We start from the raw sequence: 21,862 nt of genomic DNA, 5'->3' as shown, positions 1-21,862 counted from the left end.
CCATAGGGGGCAAAGTAATTTTAATCTAAAAATGTTTTTGTGGTAGAAAGCTGCTATCAAATGTTCCAGAAAGTGGGATAAACAGAAAATATAAATACCTCAGCTTGGTTTATCATGTTGTCAAATAATTAAAATTGATTTCAGAACTATTAATTAGGACTGGCTGAATAACTCACAAGTTTATAAATAGAAAACATTTTAGCTATCCTTTTATGTCAAAAGCTTATAATTTCAACTGTGCCTGAATGAACTTCAGCAACATTTAACAAAAGTGCGTTGAGTGCCTATTATGTGACCAGCATTAGGGAAACAGCAGTGAATGAAAGACAGGAAAAAAAAAATCCCTGTCTTCGTGGAATTTATAAGCTGTCAGGGAGACAGACAATAAATAAGATGAGTAAGTAAAAAATGTTATGTTAGGTAGCGACAGAGCCTAAGTCTAAGAAGAAAAAGTGTTGCAGGGAGGAGACAATAACAAGCATTGAGAGTGGAGACATTGGGTTGAAATTTTATTTTTTTAATTTTTAATTGTTTAATTTTTATTTTTGTGCTGCGCCACATGGCTTGCAGGATCTTAGTTCCCTGACTAGGGTTTGAACCCGGGCCGTTGGCAATGAGAGCATAGAGTCCTAACCAGTGGACTGCCAGGGAATTCCCTGGGTTGAAATTTTAGATAGTGAGGCCCAGGAGGGCCTCGTTGAGAGAGTGACTTTTGAGTAAAGACCTGTAGGCATCTGACTTTCTAGGGGAAGAATATTCTAGGCAGAAGGAAGAGAAAGAGGAGAACCCCTGGGACAAGAGCCTGCTGGCTTGTTCCAAGACAGAGAAGGGTCAGGTTGGCTGGATGGACTGCAGGAAGGGAGTAGCAGAAAACAAGGTCAGAAAAGTATTAGATGGCAGATGATGTAGTGCCCCTGGGTCATCGCAAGGCCCTGACTTCACCCTGAGTGAGAAGGAAGCCCTTGGAGGTCTTGGGCAAAGGAGGAACTGAAGGAGGGACTGAGTAGGAAAAGGCAGAGACTGGTGAGGGAGCTCTTGAAGTAATCTGGTCATGAGACAATTAGGACTTGAAACACAAGGGGTGGTGAGAAGTGGTCACGTTCTGAATATACTTTGACAGTAAAGCCAGTAGGATTGGCTGATGGTCTGGGTGTGGCTGGGAGAGATAATCAAGAATCAAGGATGGCACCAAGGTTTTTGCCTTGAGCAACTGGAAGAACGAAGTTGCTCTTTAGTATTGTTATGCGGGAAACTGCAGAAGTGGTTTAGGGGGAAATTCTGAGAGTTTGGGTTTGTATGTGAATGTTATAAAATGGTCAATTTAGGACGTTGACTTTTTCAGTGAAAAGAGTAGCACACGCATATTGGAATAAGCCTTTCTAGGGCAGTAGTTGGCCCAGTCTGGCTGCCAAAATCATGACTGCAGTAGTTCAGGAGGTTCCATTCAGTCTAAAATATTATACGACCTGGAGGGGTAATTAGAACTTTATGTGAAACATCAATAAAAGATAATATAAGAATTGTTTAACCCATACTAAGGGATAAGAACTACCTATAGCTAAACACAACTTTAACAGACTATAAATGATATTTAATGAGATTTAAATGTAAACTCCCAATTTCTCCTAACTTTCAAAACAGACAAAACCCAAGATAAAACAAAGAAAGCAGCTCTTAGGCAGCTTTAGCTGAGAGAATGGTTTCTTTTCTAGTTCAGGCTGAATCCCTATTTTTGATTCTCTTCTGAGTGTACGTAGCTGGTTCTTAAAACTCTTGCCAGGATTAGAATTTTAGCTGTTAGGTTGGGGGCACTGCTGACTCAACAATCATTCAACCATGGGGTTTAGAGTATTTGACATTGTCATTGACAGTGGAGACGTTTAACTGGTAGCTTTGGAGTCAAACAGACCTGAGTTCAAATACTGACTCTACCTCTTGTTTGCTGTGGTCAATTGCTTAAGCAACTAAATTGAACTTCTGTGAGCCTCAATTTCTCCATGTGAGAATGGGAAGCATAATAATAAGCTGAACTTTCATTGAATGATTACTATGATCCAAGTATTACTCTAAGTGTGGTATATTAACTCATTTAATATTTACAAAAACTCTATATTGTAGCTCTTATTATCACCCTGATTTTAGTGATAAGACATAAAGCAGTTAAGTGACTTGCTTAAGGTCATATATCCAGCAAATATAAAAAGCCAGAATTTATAATTAGGCAATGAGGCTCCAAAATGAGGTTTGAAAACCACTGCACTCTACTGTAACTTAAAGTCTGCATAAACATTAAATCAACAAATGTTCCGAAGTCTAAACTAAATGATAAATACATGATAGCTACCCACCCCACCCATTCTTCCCATCATTATATAATAATCTGGCATTCAGAGGACATCCTTCTGTATCTCTTTTCTGTCCTCTCTTTATTTTCCAACCATGTCTTCTTTTACGACTCAATTGATGAAGGGAAAAAAAATCAATGAAATGGTGAAAGAAATAATAGAGTTGAAGTTTAAGAGCAAACGGTGGGCTATTTCTCTAGACATCACAAATATTAATGACCAGAATTTCAGCAAAATGTAAAGGACTTGGCAGACATAGAAAAAGGCTAACAAGAAAATGGAAGTAAAGGAAAGGAATGGACAAACAACAGTGTTCAGTCAACCGTAAGACTGAACAGAAACATACAGCTATATAAACAGTAGACAGATGTGAATACCACAAAAATCCTCACTTTAATATTCTCTTCAAGCAATGAATTATTCACAGATCTCTATAACACTTAGAAAATCCGCAGCGTTTTAAGGTTTTACACTCTTCCGTAACTTTATAGTTTATAAGTAACTTTATACTTTTGAATGATCAGGTAGAAGTAAGCACCTGTTATGTGCCTCATACATGGGGCAGCTTTAGAAAATGTTAGAATTTTTCTCATTAATATTATAGTTTCAGATTATTTCCCAAGTGTGCTTTTTCTTTGTCTTTCCTTCTTTCCAAAGAAATTTAGTAAGAGATTTCCCCTTTATTTAAGTGATGGGAAAGTGTTTAATTCTATCTAGATGAATCTGTGTTCTATAAGAGAAAATTCATAGAATGTTAAGAGAAAAGTTGACTTAGCTACCAATCCTACCAAGGAGTAAACTGGCAGTAGCTAAATATATATATATACTTCCAAAGCTAAAATGAATGCAAAGCTCAAAAAATAAAAATGCAACTTGAGCTTTAAATTTAGAACCTACAATTGACTAAAGCAGGAAGAAAAAAAAAGAAAAAAAATTGAGCCTATTCTGTCTAAAAGTTTGCTGAGAAGAAACCACGGGGAGAAAAACAGAGAATAATCATTTGCTAAAGTTCTGTGAAGTAGAGGTGTTATTTCTACCCTCTTAAAACTTGCCCCCTGGGTTGAGCTTGAACTTCAAAAACTCAACAGAAGTTTCCTAAATGTTTTTGTGTAATAAACAGTTTTGCCATAACATTTCTTAGGAACCAAAGATAAAGACCAGGGTTCTGTAAAAAAGGTAATCTAGCCTCACACTATTTCTATTTAATTGGAAAAGACAACAAAATAAAACAAAATTAAGAAGGACTAGAGAAGAACAGGAAATGGACACGAACTTTCTTCTGGTTCTCAGTTCATGGTTCAAGAATAGACATCTCCACCGAAGATGCACCTAGCCTGAATCTCCTGGGCCAGGCTGACACAAAGAGTTACTCCTCAAAGAGATTTTCAGATGAAAATAGTCCACGAAACTTGTTTCATCTTGTGCTGGCTTTTTCATTTCTTACCCTTCACTTTATTGAGAACAATCATATAAAATATGAGCTAACTAGGAACCCACACTATCTGTTCCAGCTACTGGACCCTCATCCAGGAGTAAAGCTTTGTGTTTTTGTTTTGTCTTGTTTTGTTTTTCCATCTATTTCTGGAACCTCCCATCCATCTTCTCTATACTTGTGCTCTAGGTCCAATTGTTTTGATATACATTTTTAAAAACTTAGGATAGTAGGAACTCTTTTTATTTTCTGGGATCTTGGTCCCCAACTTATTCTTAACATTATTAGGTGACACATTTCTCCGTATTATCATAGGCAGTTAGAGATAAATATATACTATTTATATTTCCATAGGTTCTGACTAACTGAAATAATGCTCTATTTTCTAATTTATATATGCAACAAATACTGAGTTTTCCCTTCTGAATCAGTGGGGGGATCTCCACAGTGTTGTGAATGGAAAAAAAGGGCCCTTGTTGATGTTGTTGAGCATCTCCTCTTTACCATATGGACCCTTAAAGATTTGTCAAGGCTTTAGGCATTTCATAGAAGCATTTATTCCCCATTCATCTCCAGAAGAGAGTGTGAAATGCGTGTGCTGGGACTTGCCCTGTTTTTAGCAGAAGAAAATGTTTGTTTTAAATATGTTCATTCATGAGGATCAATATTCATCCTGAGTTTAAAAAAGGTCACTTTTTAAAACGTCACTTACAACCAACTTTCTCATCTACCTCCAAATTATGGGGTTTTTTTTAGTTTTTATTATTTTTTTCCCTTAGTGTTTGGGAATTTCAACAGAAGTACATAAAAATTTCGGCCAGATACGGAACCACAAAGGGTCACGGAGTAACATGAAACTAGCTGTGTTCATTTCTCTAGGCTATTTGTTTACCCATTCAGCTATTACTGGCAAAGGGAAGACATGTCAATATAATTTGCTTTTATTTTTATTTTAGAAAGATGTCTTACTACACCTTAAAGTGTAATTCAGAGGGTGTAGTTAAAATGTAATTATAATGATACCAGGCTTTTCCTTCAGGACATGGTGACATTGCTGGAAGTAGCTGTAAAGCTTCATTGTGTGACCTCAGGAGGGAAATATCTCTCATTCCCAAATAGTTCTTGCCATTTTGTTTTGCAGGACCAAGTATCCTCTTAAGAGACAGAACATGATAACATATACCAGCTAGCTAGTTATTCATTGTATTGGACACATACTATTTTCTTACCTAATTTCGGCATATCTTGTCTTCTCAGTTTTTAAACTTCGTGTTTATATGTATTGCGTTATCATTTTATTTTAGCTCTTCTCTCATGACTGTCTTAATTCTCACAAATTCTCAGAATTTTTTCTATGCTTGTCTGTTCTTGTTTCAGTTATCTATTGCCATATAACAAACTACGTCTAAACTTAGTGGTTTAAAACACCCATTGATTATTTTCTCTCAAATGTCTGTGGGGTGACTTGGCTCAGCTGTGCCATCCTCAGATCTCTCATTTGGGACACTCAGGTGGGATGGGTGCAGGACTTCTCTGAAGACTTGATTGGGCTGCACATCCAAGACGGTGCTTTGGTGCTTCTTCATATGACCTCTCTCTCCAGCAGAACCAACTGGACTTCCTATATGGTAGCTCAGGACTTAAAATACTCAGTGGGTTAAAAGCTCATTAACTGGATTTGTTGGTCTAATAGTAGAGGTTCCCATGCAAATTACATTCTGTTCTTTCTCAGGAGGCTTCCCTACTCCTGAGACCCTCTAGGGTCTCAAGAGCAGAAAGCAGAAGTAAGCTAAGCCTGGAACTGTTAAGAGTCATCGTCATGATATTGGTCAAAGCAGTCAGATTCAAAGGAGTAGGTACATGTTCCACACCTTGGGGAGAAGTGGCAACGTCACATTGCCAAAGACTTGTGGAAAGGGAGATAGTGTCGAAGCTGTCTTTGGAGAATACAGTGTGCCTGAGTCGGTCCCGATAGCAATGCAGGTATTGAGAATTCACTGAAAATTCCTCTTAAAATGTTTGGTGTACTTATATTAGTCTGTTTCTCTCCAGAGAGACAGAACCCATAGGTTATACATATAGGAAGAGATTTATTATGAGAAATTGGCTCACATGATTACAGAAGCTGATAGGTCCCATGACATACCATCTGAAAGCTGGAGACCCAGGAAAGCCAGTGGTGTAAATCCAATCTGAATCACAAGGCCTGAGGGCCAGATGAGTAGCTGGTGTCATTCCCAGTCCAAGGCAGAAGACAGATGTCCCAGTTTAAGCAGCCAAGCAGGAAGCTACCTTTTTGTTCTTTTCAGGCCCTCAATTGATTGGGTGATGCCCACCCACACTGGGGAGGAAAATCTACTTTACTGAGTCCACCTATTCAAATGCTAATCTCATCCAGAAGAATCTCACAGACACACCCAGAAATAAAAATGTTTAATTTGGGCACCCCTTGGCCCAGTCAAGTTGACACACAGAATTAACCTTAGCAGTACTGGATTTGGTGATCACTCATTCTACACGGCCTCAGTGATGGTTTATGTTGTGCTGTTGATTCCGCTTCACTATCCTATAGCTAGAATCGAAATCAAACTTTCCCTCAGCTGGCTAAGGGGTTAGACATACCTGACAATCTCTGTCACAAAATTTCAAAAGATAATTAGGATAATGAAAATATTATCTTCAAATATTATTTATTAGAGATAAATAAGATTCTTGATGTGTTCAGGTCCAGGAAGTGTCAGAAGCATTTTATTAAGCAGCTGCAGAAAGGAGATAACTCACAGATTGCTGTATCAAATATGAGAAAATTTACTGCATTTTTAGTGAGTTCACTGATAGTTTGTTTATATCCTAAGTGATTAACAACAGCTAAAATTTTAAATTAATCAGTTCTCTATGGTTATGACTTTGTAGTCATCTGAAATGGGAATCAGTAAACTATGGCCTGTAGGCCAAATCTGGCTCAACAGCTGTTTTTGCAAATAAAGTTTTAACGGACCACAGCCATGCCCATTTGTTTACATTTTGTCTATGGTGGGCTTTGCTACAATGACAGATTTGAGGAGTTGTGACAGAAACCATATGGCCTGCAAAGCCAAAAATATTTACTTGTCTGGTCCTTTACAGAGAAAGTTTGCTGACCCATGACTAAAATAGTGAAAGTTGAATTTGTGCTTTAAAAAGCAATAAGACAAAATTCTGTACACACTGATGGAGGTCTTATCTTCTTGGACCCAGGGAGTTATGAAATACAGGGGGGAAAGCCTCCCGAAAAAGAACAGAATACAACTTGCATGGAACTTTTATTCTTAGAACAACAAACCAAGTTAATGAGTATCTAACCCACTGAGGGCAGAAAATATTTACAGGTATTTGCACTTGGATAAACAGGTCCAAGTGATTGCTTCATGATTTCCTTTTAATTAATATTGATTCTTTTTTTAAAGTAAGACTCATATTTCTCGACATTAGACTATCCTTTTCAAAAGAATGTATTTATATTTTTCTGCTTTTCTCACACTTTCATTACTTTTTCTCTTTGTCACTCAGAGGGATTCACTTTGCCTAGAGATGGATTGGGATTTTTTTTTTTTTTTTGGCTGTGCTGGGTCTTAGTTGCAGCACGTGGGATCTTCATTGCAGCGTGTGGGATCTTTTAGTTACGGCATGTAGGTCCTTAGTTGTGGCATGTGGGATCTAGTTCCCTGACCAGGGATCGAACCAGGGTTCCCTGCATTGGGAGCACGGAGTCTTAACCCCTGGACCACCAGGGAAGTCCCGGATTGGGATTTTTTTTAATAAGAGGAATCCAAATGGAAAGAAAGTCAATGTTTTGTTTTTCAGTTCTGAATAGGCTCTTGAAACTCTCAGCAGAAGCAATCATTTTGAAAACCAAAGCTTTAGTTTTGCAAGATGAAAATCTTGTTAGGAGAGGAAAGGGTGATAGGAAATCAGCAGGGTCAGCCATGAAAGAGGCAGGGTATAGAATTTATGTAACAATAATACATTGAAAAGGGGAAGGGGGATATTCAGTGCTCCCTGCGGATTAAACATGGCTTACCCTGGTTGCCAGCTGGGGAGGATATTGATTGAGGCATCATGTTGGAGGAGGTGAGAGGGACTTGAAGTGAGGGGATAGGGCCTAGGGGGACCACAGGGAGAGGGGCAGAGTCATCTGTCAGAAGCAGCTACCCTGTGGCCACGCTAACACCCAAAGACCATCCACCCCTGGGGTGTGGCCTGAGCTGGGAGGCGAATCAGCATCCCATTGCTTGGTGAGGGCCTACATGTCACCATGAAGCATCTCACATAAGTAGCCCTCTCTCATGCTAAGCCCATCTGAACTCCCCGTGTGGTCAATGTTCTGTAAATGGTCTAGGACACTCATAAGTCTCCCAAACCTTGGTATCTGGAAGAGACACATGGGAGAACAGCTCTCTGACAACCTTGCATGGTCTCCTTATAGACCATGTGGGCAAGAAATGACTGCAGTCCAACCCGAGTCTTAGCAAAGTGCCCTGTGGCTGGCCAAATCTAAGATTTGATGATTCTATGATATATTGAGATAGTTTGTGACAATGTCACAAATAAAGAATAAAGATTACCTATATTGCCAAATAAATAGTATTTATCACACTGTTCCCAAGACTTCCATCTCATCAAAAGCTGTTGCTTATAAAGAGGCATTAGGACAAGAAAAAAATGATCTATGAGTTCGCAAAAGACAGTTTTTATGGCCAGGTAATTCTGTTACAGTCAGATGCACCTAAGTGTTAAGATGGAGAAAGGAAGGGACTGGAGAGGAGAGAGGTGATGATCAGAGTAGCTCGTAATGGGTCGGACTCTAAACAGCAACCCACTGAGTATACTGCACATGTAGGAGGTGAGGGAACAAAGACTAGGGAAGAAAATTCATTTACTCTCGATAACACCATCATTCAAGCCCACCTAACTCCAGGGCTCATGCATTTTGCACAATACCAAGCTACCTATATAGAAAGGTATACCAGAATACCTGAAAAATATCAGAGGATCCTTGCTTTGAAAATATTCTTTAGGGCTCACGTCATAAAAAAACATAGTTGGTTCTAAGAAAATTGCGATAGAGGACATCTCGTTTTTTCAGCAATGCCCTCATCATTAGAGATTTCCTGTCCACTCATGGCTCAACATCCATTCCTGATGAATATACACTAATGAATATAACATTCCTAATGAATATACACTAATGGTCAAGAGAACAGATCCTAAAGCTAGGCTGCTGCTTCGACGTTGTGACCTGGTGCAAGCTGCTCAACTTCTTTGTGTCTCAGCCCCTTCGTCAATAACATGGGCGATAACAATAAAACCTACCTGACAGAGTTTTGTGAGGATTAAATGAGTTAGCAGTAAATTACATTATTGGAATAATTGGGGAAATTTGAATATGGACTGTGTATTAGAAAATATTATCATATCTAGGTTGAATTTCTTGAGAATGAGAATAAGAATGGTATGGCAGCCATGTAGGAGAATTCCTTGTTCTAATACTAAATGCTGAAGTATTTAGGGGTGAACATTGTGATGCCATGATGTCTGCAATCACTCTTTAATGGTTTGGCAAAGCAGTGTATATATATGAAGAGAGGCACACAGAAATAGAAAGAGGTAAATATGGCAAAATGTTAACCATTGGTGAATTTAGGTGCTCATGTACTAGTCTTCCAACTTTTCTGAAGGCTTGGCATTTTTCAAAATAAGAGTTAGGAGATGGTGGGTTGATGTTTGTGCGTATGTGTAAGAGTTTTCTGCCCCATTCCGCTGCCACGCCACCTAGAACCAAATCAATAGGAGTAGGGTTGCCAGATGTAACACAGGACAGTCAATTAAACTTGAATTTCAGATAATGAATCATTTATTTAGTATAAATATGTCCCAAATATTTCACAAATGCCAAATATTGCATAGAGCATACTTATACTAAAAAGTTACTCATTGTTTATCTGAAATTCAAATTTAACTAGGCATCCTACATTTTTACTTGTCAATTCTGGCAACTCTAGTAAAAGCTGTTTATTTCCCTGATATATATGGCTGAGCCCGCCCACAGGCATGTCAAAATCTTAGTTATGTTGATTTATCCATGAAAAAATGTCTATCGTCCTTCTGAATTTTTAAACCATAGAGGAAATAAGCTTTCATACGTTAGCTGAATCGTCATCCCACTGGTCTCACTTTTTTTCATTCTGAATCTCTCATTTTTCTTCTTAATTATAACACATTTGAAGGATTGCATTTTTATTTGTGATAAAACCCATCGATAGAATATACATACAAGTCACATAAAAATACATGAGGATGGTAATGAAACCTAATATACAGTGATGGATAGGTAGTGCGATTAGAGAACTACACATTTATTGTATACAGTGTTACTCATGTCAGTGAATCTCTTCTAAGAAGCACCTCTCCATCAAAGGGTATGTTTTAGCAGTTAGCGCAAACACGTTAAAAACACTATTTATAGAACTACAACCTCAAAATATTCAGTCACACACGATCTCATGCATTGGTTAACCACTTTGGAACGGCAGCGCCATTCCACATTATAATATGCACATTTGTTATATTGCACCTTCCTGAGTTGAACTTTGAAAACGGTAACCGCACAAAGTGCCAGAACGGATGAATTCGTCCCAGGCCGGGCCTTCACTGGTGGTAGTAATCTTGACCGTCGTAGCCGTCGTAGCTCCGCCCTTTATAGTAGCTGTACTCATCCTCATAGGCTCGGTAATTGTCCCCACGAGGTTCCCCATTTTCGTTTTCGTAGATTTCATATCCATTGTCGTACTCATTGGTGCCTGTTTGTTCATACTCCCCCTCATATCCAGGGGTGGTAGTTTCCCCAAATGGTGGTGGGGTAGTCCCGTCGATCTCCTGGGGTGGAGTTGTAGGTCCAACTCCACCATTTGGAGAGGTAGTTGCCTTAGAGCCACCATTGTCCTGCCCTCCAGCCACTGTGGTTCCTTCTGTGTTGGCTTCAGTGACACCTTCTTCGCCTTCTTCCTCTCCATTGTCCCCACCACTGCTGCCATGGCCATTGTCTATCTCTGTGCCGTTGGTGCTAGTGCCATTTATGCCTTGCTCATTATCATCCGCTTCTGCTTCATTTTCATTTTCTTCCTCTTCTTCTTCATCACTTTCCTCCTCTTTTGTAACCTTCTTTCCTATATCCCCAGCCTATAAGGAAAAGTTTGAAGGAATCCAAATTTAGGTGTGAAAAACATAAAACTTAAGGCCGTTATTTCATCCAACATAGGCTGTACTGACAGCCTTGTTCTACATGTAATTCTTAATTGAAGCCAATTTAAGTTACAAAAGAATTGGTGGGTTTTTAAACATTCAGAATTAGTACCTTTGTCATTGGGTTTTGAGGGAGAAAAAGGTACCTGATAAATAAGTCTCTGTGGGAGATGCTTTCTATAGCTTTGCTACTCACTTTCTCTGTCTTGGAATCCTCTTCCCAGAAATGCTATGGCATCTCTCAGGACCTTTTATCCATTGCTAAGATGCTTGTCCTTAGTCTTCTGTGATAATATTGAAAGTCAGTATAAGAACATGGGAGAGAACGTCCATGGGAAAAACCTTTCCTTATTTGTAAACAGGGACATTGTACCTGCTCTTACTTTTTCATTGAGTTAGTGAAGATAATATAAAATACTGTGTGTAGAGTGTCAAGATAACCTCAGACTTCAGTAAAGCAATGAGAGCAGATTGAACATCTTGGAGGGATTGTTACCTTCGTGGGAAGCTGGATGGCAGCTAGACCTATATTCCCTGTTCCAGGTGTGGTCTCCTCTCCATAACCAAGTGTGGTGATGGAAAGGGTGGTGTTCTCAGCCTCCGACTCTTCGTCTTCATTTCCATCAGAATCTTCGTTCTCTTCATTGTTTTCTTCTTCATTTGAAGTCTCCTGGGGTAAGTGTCCAGAGCAAGAAAATGTATTTAAGCTAGAAGATAACTCAAGATTTGTTGAAGTCGTGAACCATTATCAGAAAAAACCTTCTCCGTACCCCTCAGACAGCTTGTCACCCAGTGTTGACAATTCTGCTTCCTCTTATGCCGTTTGCACTTCTCACTTCTCAGAACTCAATTCAAAGTTTTCTCATACTACTTACCTCACTATAGTGTGTTTTAGATATTTATGTATTCCGTTTAATCAATTCAAAAATATTTGTGTAATAATTTCAGCATATCTGACTATATGATATCATACAATACATGGCTTAGGCTCTTGAAGTCTTGTTAATAGCAACTACGACATGATAGTTCATTAATTATTGTATTTGCTGACAAATAAGCTGAGAACTTTATACCTATTTTTTAATTCCTTAGAGCAGTCTTTTAAGGTAGGGTTGTAACTCACACCCTTTAGAAAAGAAAAGTGAGCTCAGAAAAGTTAAATATCTTGTTTAAGGTCTCATAGTAAGTGATGAAACTGTATCTTTCTAATTAAAAAAAAAAAAACCTGGGCCCTTTCTGTGCACCATGACATTCTTGATGACAAGGAGGATTTATGTGAATTGTCCACATTATACCTAGGATAGTTTTTCAGAAAAGAATTTTTTATAGAAGCCCCTCTCTTCAAACAAGTTGATTGCATGTCATATTTACTATCAAAAAGAAGTGAATGTATTTCATTTACTTTCAGGAGTATTTAAAGAAAAAGAGACATATTAAATTCAAAATCCATCTGCCAATATATAAGCCAGTTTTGAGCTGTGTGCAGTATTCAAAAGATGTCAGGCATTTGACACACAATTCTTCTGTGCAAAGAAGAAATCAAACACTCCAAGAAATCCTTAGCGATATATTATGTTATTGCAGGAAGATGTTTTTTAAAAATTGCTACTCCTCAATGAATGTTATTATCATCTTTAACATTTTACTATTTTGCCTTTACTCCATGTTGTTAGGCAATTGTTTGTTGATGGAGTTAATCTCTCAAAGTAATTCATAGCTAATATTGAAAGTCAGGAATTCATACACAGAATTTATTTACTTTAAATGAGTACTGGAAAACTGAAATTATTTCAATGTGTTTTTAAAGAGATTGTGACGTTAGGATAACTTTAACTAGGCATCCTATATTTTAAGACTTCAAAACAAACAAACAAAAGCCAGATTTAGCCTGCCTTATTACTAAAACAAATGATGTTTGTTTCATCAGATTTGTAAATTCCACTGTTTTAATGAACTCTTGGGACTACTAGAGTCCAGTCCAAAACAGTCTCCAAGCTAACTGTGTCAAATATCACACTAACACCATACTATTTATTTTTTCATGTTTATATGCTTTAGTCCAACAGACTAAATCTTTCAGGGAAGAAGGAGGAAAGATCCTTAGAGTAGGAGAAGATACAGTTTGGGTCCTGCACCATTGTTTCACAGGTAAAGAACCTGAGGGTCCAGTGGGATAAATGACTCACATGAGGTCAAAGATGTGGCAGTTCATTAGCAGCAGGGTCATGACTACAGACCCAAACTCCCAACTCATAGGATTCTCCATTTTCTCCTAACAACACCCTTTCTTTTCCTAGTACTTGTTCTGCTACAATAAGTTAAAAAGGAAAGTAGGTCAGTCTTTTTATGGGTATGAGACCTCAAATATCTTCTTGAATAGAAAACGTAGCAATCATTTGTGCTTAAAAAAAGTATTATTAACCCACCAGAATAGCTAAAATGACTGAAAGAAATACGTGTTGGTGAGAATGTAAAGCTACTGGAATGCTCATATATGGATAGTGGAAGTTTACATTAGTACGTCGTCTTTGGTAAGCTGTTGGTGGCATCTCCTCAGGAAGAACATATGCAGACCTTTCAACGTAGATATTTCATGTCTAGGTAAAGTGGCCTCCAGAAATGAATGCATATGTTCACCAGAATGAGTACTAGAAGTTCACAGCAGCACTCTTTTGTCATAGCCCAAACCTGAAAACTCCCCAACTGCCCTTCAACAGAAGGGTAACACATTGTGGTACATTCACATAATGAAATACTGACAATGAGAATGAACGATTTTCAACTATAGAAACATATGAACCAATCTCTGAAGCTGAGAGTGGAAGAGGTCACATGCAAAAGAGTATATGCTGCATGATTCCATACGTGTATGTATGTGTATGTGTATGGAACACAAAAAGAGCCAAAAACAATCTATCTGTTAGGAGTCAACATAGCGGTTGCCCTTGGTGGTGGTTGGTTAACGGATGGAATGGAGCACAAAACATGTGCTGCTTTTTTCTATGGGTGCTGGTTACCCTTAAGTGTTCAATTTCTGAAATTTCAGTCATCTATAAACTTATGATAATTGTGTTATGTACATTATATTTCAATAAAAGTTTTATAAATGTGAGACTGAATAATTTAGGAGAAGGGAAAAAAATGTATGATCACCAAATAGAAAATATGCCTAAGCACCTTCTCATGGGAATACAATTCCTGGAGACTCTGTATTTAATCTGAATTGCCAGTGAAATTTTCGGGAAGAGATGGGGAAAAAAGAGGCTCTAAACTCTCTTCAGGATGGAAGACTCCCAGGTTCATTCATCCAGTTTTCCACTATCAGTTTGAATGAATGGTCTTTGGAGCATTTATTCCTCTGAAGTTTCAAAATCAAACCACCAAATATTGACTGGGCACTATATATGTATAAGAAACTGGGCTGGGCAGTGTGAAGAGATGCAAAAGAGGGTACAGCACTGTTCATCTTCAAAGCAAGGATTGTTACCTATGGTCTCTAGTCTCCTGGGTCATGGGGAGTTTGCAGATAAGTTCTGGGAGGACCAGAAATGTTCAGAGATTGTTGGTAAAATATTGAGTACGTGAGATTTCATCAGAGTTCTAAAGGAGCCTTAATGTTTCTCCATCCCAACCACCATCGCAACAAATGAAGAACCATTGTCAAAAGATATGCAGTCTAATTGGGAAATCTAGCTGGTAAGGCAATTTTACAATCTCTGTACAGCAAGCAGCTGTGGTTGAATGGATTACCCTAGCTTAGTTCTTGTGTAAGATTACTATGTGGAACTCCAGGCAAAATTTTGTGGGATTTAGTAGGTGGCATTTTTCCTGGTACTGGCTTGACATTCCTGTTAAGGTACCCCTTTAAAAGCTATTAGGATAAATTGTGGTACTAAAAAAGTTACTTTTATGGTTAAAAAAAAAAAATCAGACTAATTATGCGTCATTTTTTTTTTTTTTTTGCGTCACTTTTAAAGTTCCCACACCATTTTGTTTTCAAGAGAGCAGACGTTTACCCATTTTCTTTGGACTGTCATTGTCCCTTCATAAATAGCATCTAAGAATACCTGAATTTAGAAGGTTCCCAAACCAGTGGATGGCTATAATTGACTACCCAGGAAAATGTACCGAATTCGTATGTTTCTATGGGCAAGAATGTCAGTTATAAACATGTTAGCACAATTTCCAAGTTATATAGATAAATTTTAGCCCTGAACTACACTAATTTGTAGTACTATATAGGAAGGTATTTATACATCTTGAGCATTTGCATTTCTATGAAAACATGAATTTTATTAGTAGGCAAAAAGACATGTAAAACTCCAATCAGAAAGAACAGCCCTACTTTGTGAGTCAAGAAAGGCAGATGAATCACAATAACACTGTAGAGGATATGAGATTAGCTTTCTTATACTACCCACTGATTAAACTGAATTTTTAAAGTTTAGTCATTAAAACAAGTATTGCACTAAGTTTAGGATTATTATATATTTGTCTTTTACCATCATGCTCTATCCACCTAAATGTAAATAATACTTTCTTTCCTTCTATCAGAATTTACATTTCTTCCACTTAAAATGGAGATACTTTTGTATTCATGTACAACTTACAGGTAACTTTATCCCCAAACTGTAATAGTGTTTTAAGCAGGTCATTTTATTTAATCCTAATTTAAATAGTATTCTCCTTGTCCAAAATAGAAGACTGGGCAGTTGGTAACCTGGCAATGTCTATTTGCTGAGTGTAGACTACAGGAGACTAGTTTTCTATTTGTTTTTTGTGCTGCCCGGTTTGCTTTGAAAAAACCTGCAGAAATTCCTTACCTCTTCTTCCTCCTCTTCTGAGCTATCATCATTTCCATTTTCTTCAGACAAGTCACTACTGCTCTAAAAAAAAAAGTATACATGAATTCATAGACATATGAATATATATGTACATACACATTTATTTACTTAGAACAGTTCTCATGCTACTGTGAGAAAGCTATGAGGAGATTGGACATATGCAAAACAAGGTTAGAGACAAAGGGGCATTTTACAGTGATCAAGATATGCATTGAAATACTCCATTTTTAACCTCGAAAGCATTGACAATGTGTTGAAATATTTTGTATGTAAAAACGAGAGCAATGAATGGCAGAATGGCTTAGCTCTGAGAGAATGAGAATTATCTGGTCCAATTTTTTTATTTTACAGAGAAGGAATCTGAAGCCCACACGGTTGTGAATTCTCCAACCAGTTCAACACAAGTCTTGAGCTAAAACATCGATCTCATTGTTTTATTTTCTTTATAAAATATGAATGAAATGATAACGAGGCTTATTACAAAATATAAGTTGTCACTGGATGATTTTCATAAATAATGAGCTCTCTTTGTGAATTTAACTTAGAATTTGACTTGAAATTAAATTTGCATATAATTTTTAGTACCTTTTAATCTAATTAAAGCTAATGCCTAAAATGAAGTATGTGTGTGTGTGTGTGTGTGTGTGTGTGTGTGTAAAGTTATATAAGAGAAAAATTCATTTACTCATTTAGGAAATTTATGAGTACCATTCCTCTAAAAAGCTCAATATTGAAGAGAATAAATTATACCAAGGAGTCTGTATATAAAAATAAAATTATAAGTTAATGAGCTTTGCTACTTTTTAAAAGGAAAGGTATATCTAAACATGTTATCTGAGCCTTTAAGACAGTGGAGGAGATTTTTCCTCTTTCTCCCAATGTTAATCCAAATTGAACTTTCCTTCTTTTTTCTGCAACCACTCCTTAATGACACTAAGTATACAAGTAGATACCTAACTTAAGATTCTGTCATTTTCTGCTCTGCAAATTTATTTTTCATTCTGGTGACTCAGTTAAGTACTGTCGGTCTTAGAAAACATAGCTGCAGAAGAACCTTAGGGTTAAGAGATCAACATGAGGGAATATTCATGTCCCAACCCTGCTCAGGGCTCTCCATGTTGGGCTCATTCTTCAGATGGCCAAGCCATCCACCCAAGGAAAGGAATGCTTGTCTCCTTGAGCCAAGAGTAATCTTGGGTGGAAAAGAGAATAATTAGACCTGCTCTTCCACTGCCATGACCTTAATGGCTGTGTCTTCACTAGCCCAGAGGTGAATAAAGGATTAGATTCTATTGGAACTATTTCTATTTGTTAGTTAAATTATATATAGAGGACAGCATATTTGTGCAGCATATTTTGTCTCAATGGGAATGTTTTAGTCATTTTACAAGCTTTCCTTACCTCTAGCTTTCATCTTACTCCAACCATTTCACTCTTCAATTAGTATCTGCAGTGAGGACAGTTTTAAAACTGCATGAAATGCCTTGAAGACTTAGCATTTCTTATTTTCCTTTTTTTTCATTTACGCCTTATTACCAGCTTGTCAATAAATCCTATTGATTCTTCTGGAAGTCTTTCATATACTCCTTCCAACTTCTATCCCTACTGCATTTATTCAGTTCCAAAATATATATTCCAGGCATTGTACTGAGAATGAAGGTCGTAGCAAGAGAGGAAGTTGGAAATATGGGCAGTTCCCCATGTCAAGTCCTGTGATAACTGAGATGAGTCTGATAAAAGAAATTTAAGATAAAGTCCCTGCTGTCTAAGAGTTCACACACTAACCAAATATCATTTTAATCATAAAAAAAACAATTTCCTCAGTTAAAAATGCTTAGGGTGTTAAGCTTATTTATACTTACATTTCTGTAGCCAAGCAGATAAGCTACAATAGACTGACAGCCTTGCAATCAACATAAACTATTTCATGCAAGTTGGTATTTTAGAAAAGATTATTTATAAACACAGATCAGTTTGAATAAAACATGAACTTCAAAGCCAGTGCAGCTTAATGCATTTGGGAGTGATAATCTGAGCACTAGATACTTAACAGACTTAAGAAAATAAATAATAAGGAACTATGGAAACATATAAGTAGACATGTAAGGAGAAAAATATTGGAAATCAAACTTTGTAAAGTGGGATGATAGATCATAAATACCAGATCAGACTGTTGGATCAGGAGATATATTTTATTGGATTATATTTTGAAACAACTGTCTTATTTACAAATTCTACATTGGTTGAGATAAATCTATCTGCATATAATCTATAGAAAATTTGTATATTAAAGATCTGCTTAAAAATCTGTGAACTTTGGCTCTATCAGTAAGGAAAAATATTACCTCTCCTAATATCTTTTCACTACAGACATTTGAATTGGGCCACATGTAGATATCTATAAAAATTTCTAGATGGGAATACCTCCAAGTATATGATATTTTAGAAAAGTTGAAGAGGTAGTCCAAAAGGTAAATGTATTATCATTTCCATTTAGTTTAAGAAAGACAACAAAGTTTCAAATGAGCAATGTTTATTTATGGGGAAACCAAAGAATGGAAGGCAATTCTGAAAACCCACAACTCTTGTATCATTTGTGCTCATATTTCTGTGGCCATACACATTCCCCATAATTATTATGGTGCTAGAAATACTTTAAGATGATCATTTCCTACCATTGTATGAGTTGGAAGTGGGTTAGTCCAACATATGGCAGGATACTATGCCAAGCCACTGTGCTAAGGCATCGTTTTCAGCGTTCTTACTGCTTTTAGTGTCTCAGGAGACTGGGGTCAGATGCTGCATAATTGGTGCCCTGAGCCCAGACTGTATAGTAATAAAAATAGCACAATTCTGGTTTGTTGTCTATTTAAAATCAGCACCACACCCTCTAGTTTTCAGAACCCTCTTCACAGGTAACTCAGTAAAAACAGAAATTCTTATTTTTAGTGTTTAGTTATTTTTTGTTTGTTTGTTTACAAATTTTAAGGATGTTTTGTTTTTCTCACAAGCTTTTTAGTTTGCTTCATGAATTTCTCTCTTTCCTCTGCATTCTTGATCTACACTTTCCATCAGAGGTATGCTCCAATATGATGTATTGTTCTAGTGAACTACACAGGTCAAAGGTTAAGAAACTCTTCAGCAAACCAGTGATTATCAGGAATTTTTTTAATGCTCTTTGTTGTTTATGAAGTCATTTTTTTCCCCTAAATTAAAAGAGTCTAAATTATTGGCTATAAAACAGCTATATGACTGTATAATATGGCAATCAGTGGCCTTAGCACTGACTTAAATGTCAACAACTGATAAAATTGTCCACTTTTGTCAGTGAATTAGACAAAACACCTGAACTCAGTGTTCTGCAGGGTGTGCTTTCATTATGTCATTCTAGACTGGGCCCAAATGAGTTTACTCTCTATGTGTGTGGCTCTGCTTTACAAGAAAACCTTAGGAATAAATTTTATTTTATTATATTAAAAACAAACTGTTTGTAGTAAGTGGTCTTTCCTTCTGGCTGAAATTCAGGGAGAGTTGAATTTAGGTGTTTTACAGTTAAACTGGATTCCCTTTCAATTGTAATGGGTGAGAAGGAAAATTAATTTTTATACTTACCTGAACCGGAAATCGTTTTAGAGGAGGATAAAAGTAGGCATGCTTGTAAAGATAATATCGGGTCCTGTACTTAAAGACCTGCATGAACACAATAAATGATACATTCATGTTTCATGTGCAATAAATCTAGAGGAAGTGCAGTCAAGCCAAGGAAGTATGCTAAGGTGAATTACCCCATTTTCTTCAGAATCCTCTAATTTGGCTCTTCGATGCAAATTTTTCATCTGTTTAAAAGAGCATTTAATTATTATATATTCTCTCAATATAAAAAGACAAAAATGGAAATAACTATAGGTTTTTAATAAAGAACTTACCGAGAGAGCACAGGCCATTCCCAAAATGCTGAGCAAAATTAAAGCCGTCTTCATTTTGCTTCTGGAATTAATGAAGTGGTAAAGTTAATGAGTAAAACTAAGAATGTACCCTTTTTTGCTCATACTAGGTGATGTATTTAATTGTTTTCATTTTTGTCCAATTAGAGCTTTGACTAAGTAGGACCAAATTTCTGCTTTTGTTCTAAAATTGTTCCTTCTGTTTAAGTGGTAGAAGACTGACTTTATCCATCTATTTGAATAATCATGAGTTCCATATTTGGTTTTAACCTATCTGCTCTGATTTGTCAGTGGAAGACCATTTCATCACTGCCAGGGGCTTGCGTGCTCAGTGTACTTCATGTTGGGGCGTGGAAGCCTCCTGATGCCCTTGACATAGGAACATTAGCTAGTGTAGTTATGGGACCTGTTTGTTTTGTTTATAATTAAAAACTAAGCAAAAACTGAATACATTCCGATGGTTGCTTTTATGCCAATTATCCTACAGGCTCTTTCCAGCTTCTCTATAGCTTTTGAAGTAAAAGTTTGTTTGTAAAATGAAGAGTAGGAGGCATTTTCCCATGGATATCTTCGAATACTTGATATTTTTTATGTGTGTGAAAAGATCCATGACATGTGAAATATTATTCTCATAACATGTAGCACCCAACATCCATGTTTAAGGATGATTCTATGAGAAGAGTTATCAGAGTGCATCGTGGGATATCAGGGGGAAATTTCCTCAAGTTACATTGTTCTCCAGCTCCATTTAAGCTTTCCATCACTGATGTGGGAGGTTGTCATGGAATGGATGTGGGGCTCTCCAAGGTCAGGGTGATAGTTGTGATGGAGATGTCAATTTTATGGAAGAATTGAAGATGTAACTCTCAGAATAGGAATACATTGTGAACAGTCCCGGGGTTTGCAGCCAGGCCAAGATCTCAGTTCCACATAGATTCCTCAGAGGTAAAAGGAAAGCGATTGTGAAATCGTATCTTAATTTTATTCTATTTGATAAAATCCTATTTTAATAGAAGTTGAACAAACTTAGCTGAAAGCCACTAACACCCAGCACTTGCCCTGACAAACACATTTAACTGAGAGTGCTTTCTCCTCCAGAACGACAGTTTTGGCAACATTTTAGAAGCAATATGTAATGGTAATGGGAATTTCCCCATAAACACACTGGGAAAAGTAATATTTAAAATGTATTAAACGCATGTCATATACTATACTCTGAAGGTAGATTCTGCATTTTATCGTCACTAGCCACGATTTATTGCATCCTTATAGAGTATCTGACGCTAAAATAAACATTACACAGAGTAAGGCTAGAGTCCTGGAGAAGCTGTCTGGGGTCCTCTGTCACCTCTCTTTGTGGCAGAGTGGGTCTTTGATTTTGATGCCTGCAAACTTGCTCACAGCCCTGTCTACTTTAGCAAAAGTTCTTGATGGCCACGCGGGGATAAAGAGGTTTCCCCTAAAGGAGACCCATCTGTTTAAGAAGCTCACATTGCTACTGAGGTGCTCTGAACAATACTTTGACCTTGGCCACCCATGATGGAGCCCATCACCAAACAGGAAGATTATTGCTCTTCAGCTTTATGAAAAGAGTTGGAGTAATTACAATATCTTAAAGAGCTAAAAACTAAAATACGTAGAACCGTAGAAAGAGTTCAGAGTATAAAATTTTCTCACTACAAACCATAAAAACAACTAGATGAAAACACAACAGGAATAATATTAAAAAGAACCAAGTGACTCATGTAGGTAGCAATTGGCTGCCTACATAAATCTCATTTTATTTACTTTGTGATTCATCAAAAGCAAAGACCTCTATAGTGCCCATTACTAACCCAGACAACAATTAAAAAAATTTTAAAGGATTGTTTTGAGAATCTAATTGCAAGTTTTTATTGGGAAGAGTATAAACTAACAACATCTCTTATTTCCCTAGTACTATGCATTTTTCCATTCTGCTTTTAGAGCTATAAGATATTAACACTTTGAAACCAAATATATAACATATTGAAAAAT

At 37.1% G+C, this 21,862-nt stretch overlaps 1 protein-coding gene and 1 long non-coding RNA gene across 2 annotated transcripts in view; one reads left to right on the top strand and one right to left on the bottom strand.

The window, feature by feature from the left end:
* Window positions 1–21,862, top strand: part of LOC132366331 (uncharacterized) — a 187,613-nt gene that overhangs the window by 128,406 nt on the left and 37,345 nt on the right. The window lies entirely within an intron of this gene.
* On the bottom strand, window positions 10,465–19,882 carry IBSP (integrin binding sialoprotein). Its single transcript, XM_059923890.1, has 6 exons — window positions 19,829–19,882; window positions 19,688–19,738; window positions 19,515–19,592; window positions 15,882–15,944; window positions 11,555–11,728; window positions 10,465–10,995 (listed from the first exon to the last, which is right to left on the bottom strand). The coding sequence occupies exons 1-6, from the start codon at window positions 19,880–19,882 to the stop codon at window positions 10,465–10,467; spliced, it is 951 nt and encodes a 316-aa protein (XP_059779873.1).

This window comes from Balaenoptera ricei, chromosome 5 (assembly GCF_028023285.1).
Source record: "Balaenoptera ricei isolate mBalRic1 chromosome 5, mBalRic1.hap2, whole genome shotgun sequence".
Taxonomy (NCBI): domain Eukaryota; kingdom Metazoa; phylum Chordata; class Mammalia; order Artiodactyla; family Balaenopteridae; genus Balaenoptera; species Balaenoptera ricei.
The sequence above is the reverse complement of the archived record's forward strand: the minus strand, read 5'-3'. Positions and strand labels throughout refer to the sequence as shown.

Coding starts and splice junctions, on each gene's coding strand:
- IBSP (XM_059923890.1), bottom strand. CDS start 19,882: ATGAAGACGGCTTTAATTTTGCTCAGCATTTTGGGAATGGCCTGTGCT. Junction 19,739..19,828: donor GAATGGCCTGTGCTCTCTCG/GTAAGTTCTTTA, acceptor TCTTTTAAACAG/ATGAAAAATTTGCATCGAAG. Junction 19,593..19,687: donor AGGATTCTGAAGAAAATGGG/GTAATTCACCTT, acceptor GTGTTCATGCAG/GTCTTTAAGTACAGGACCCG.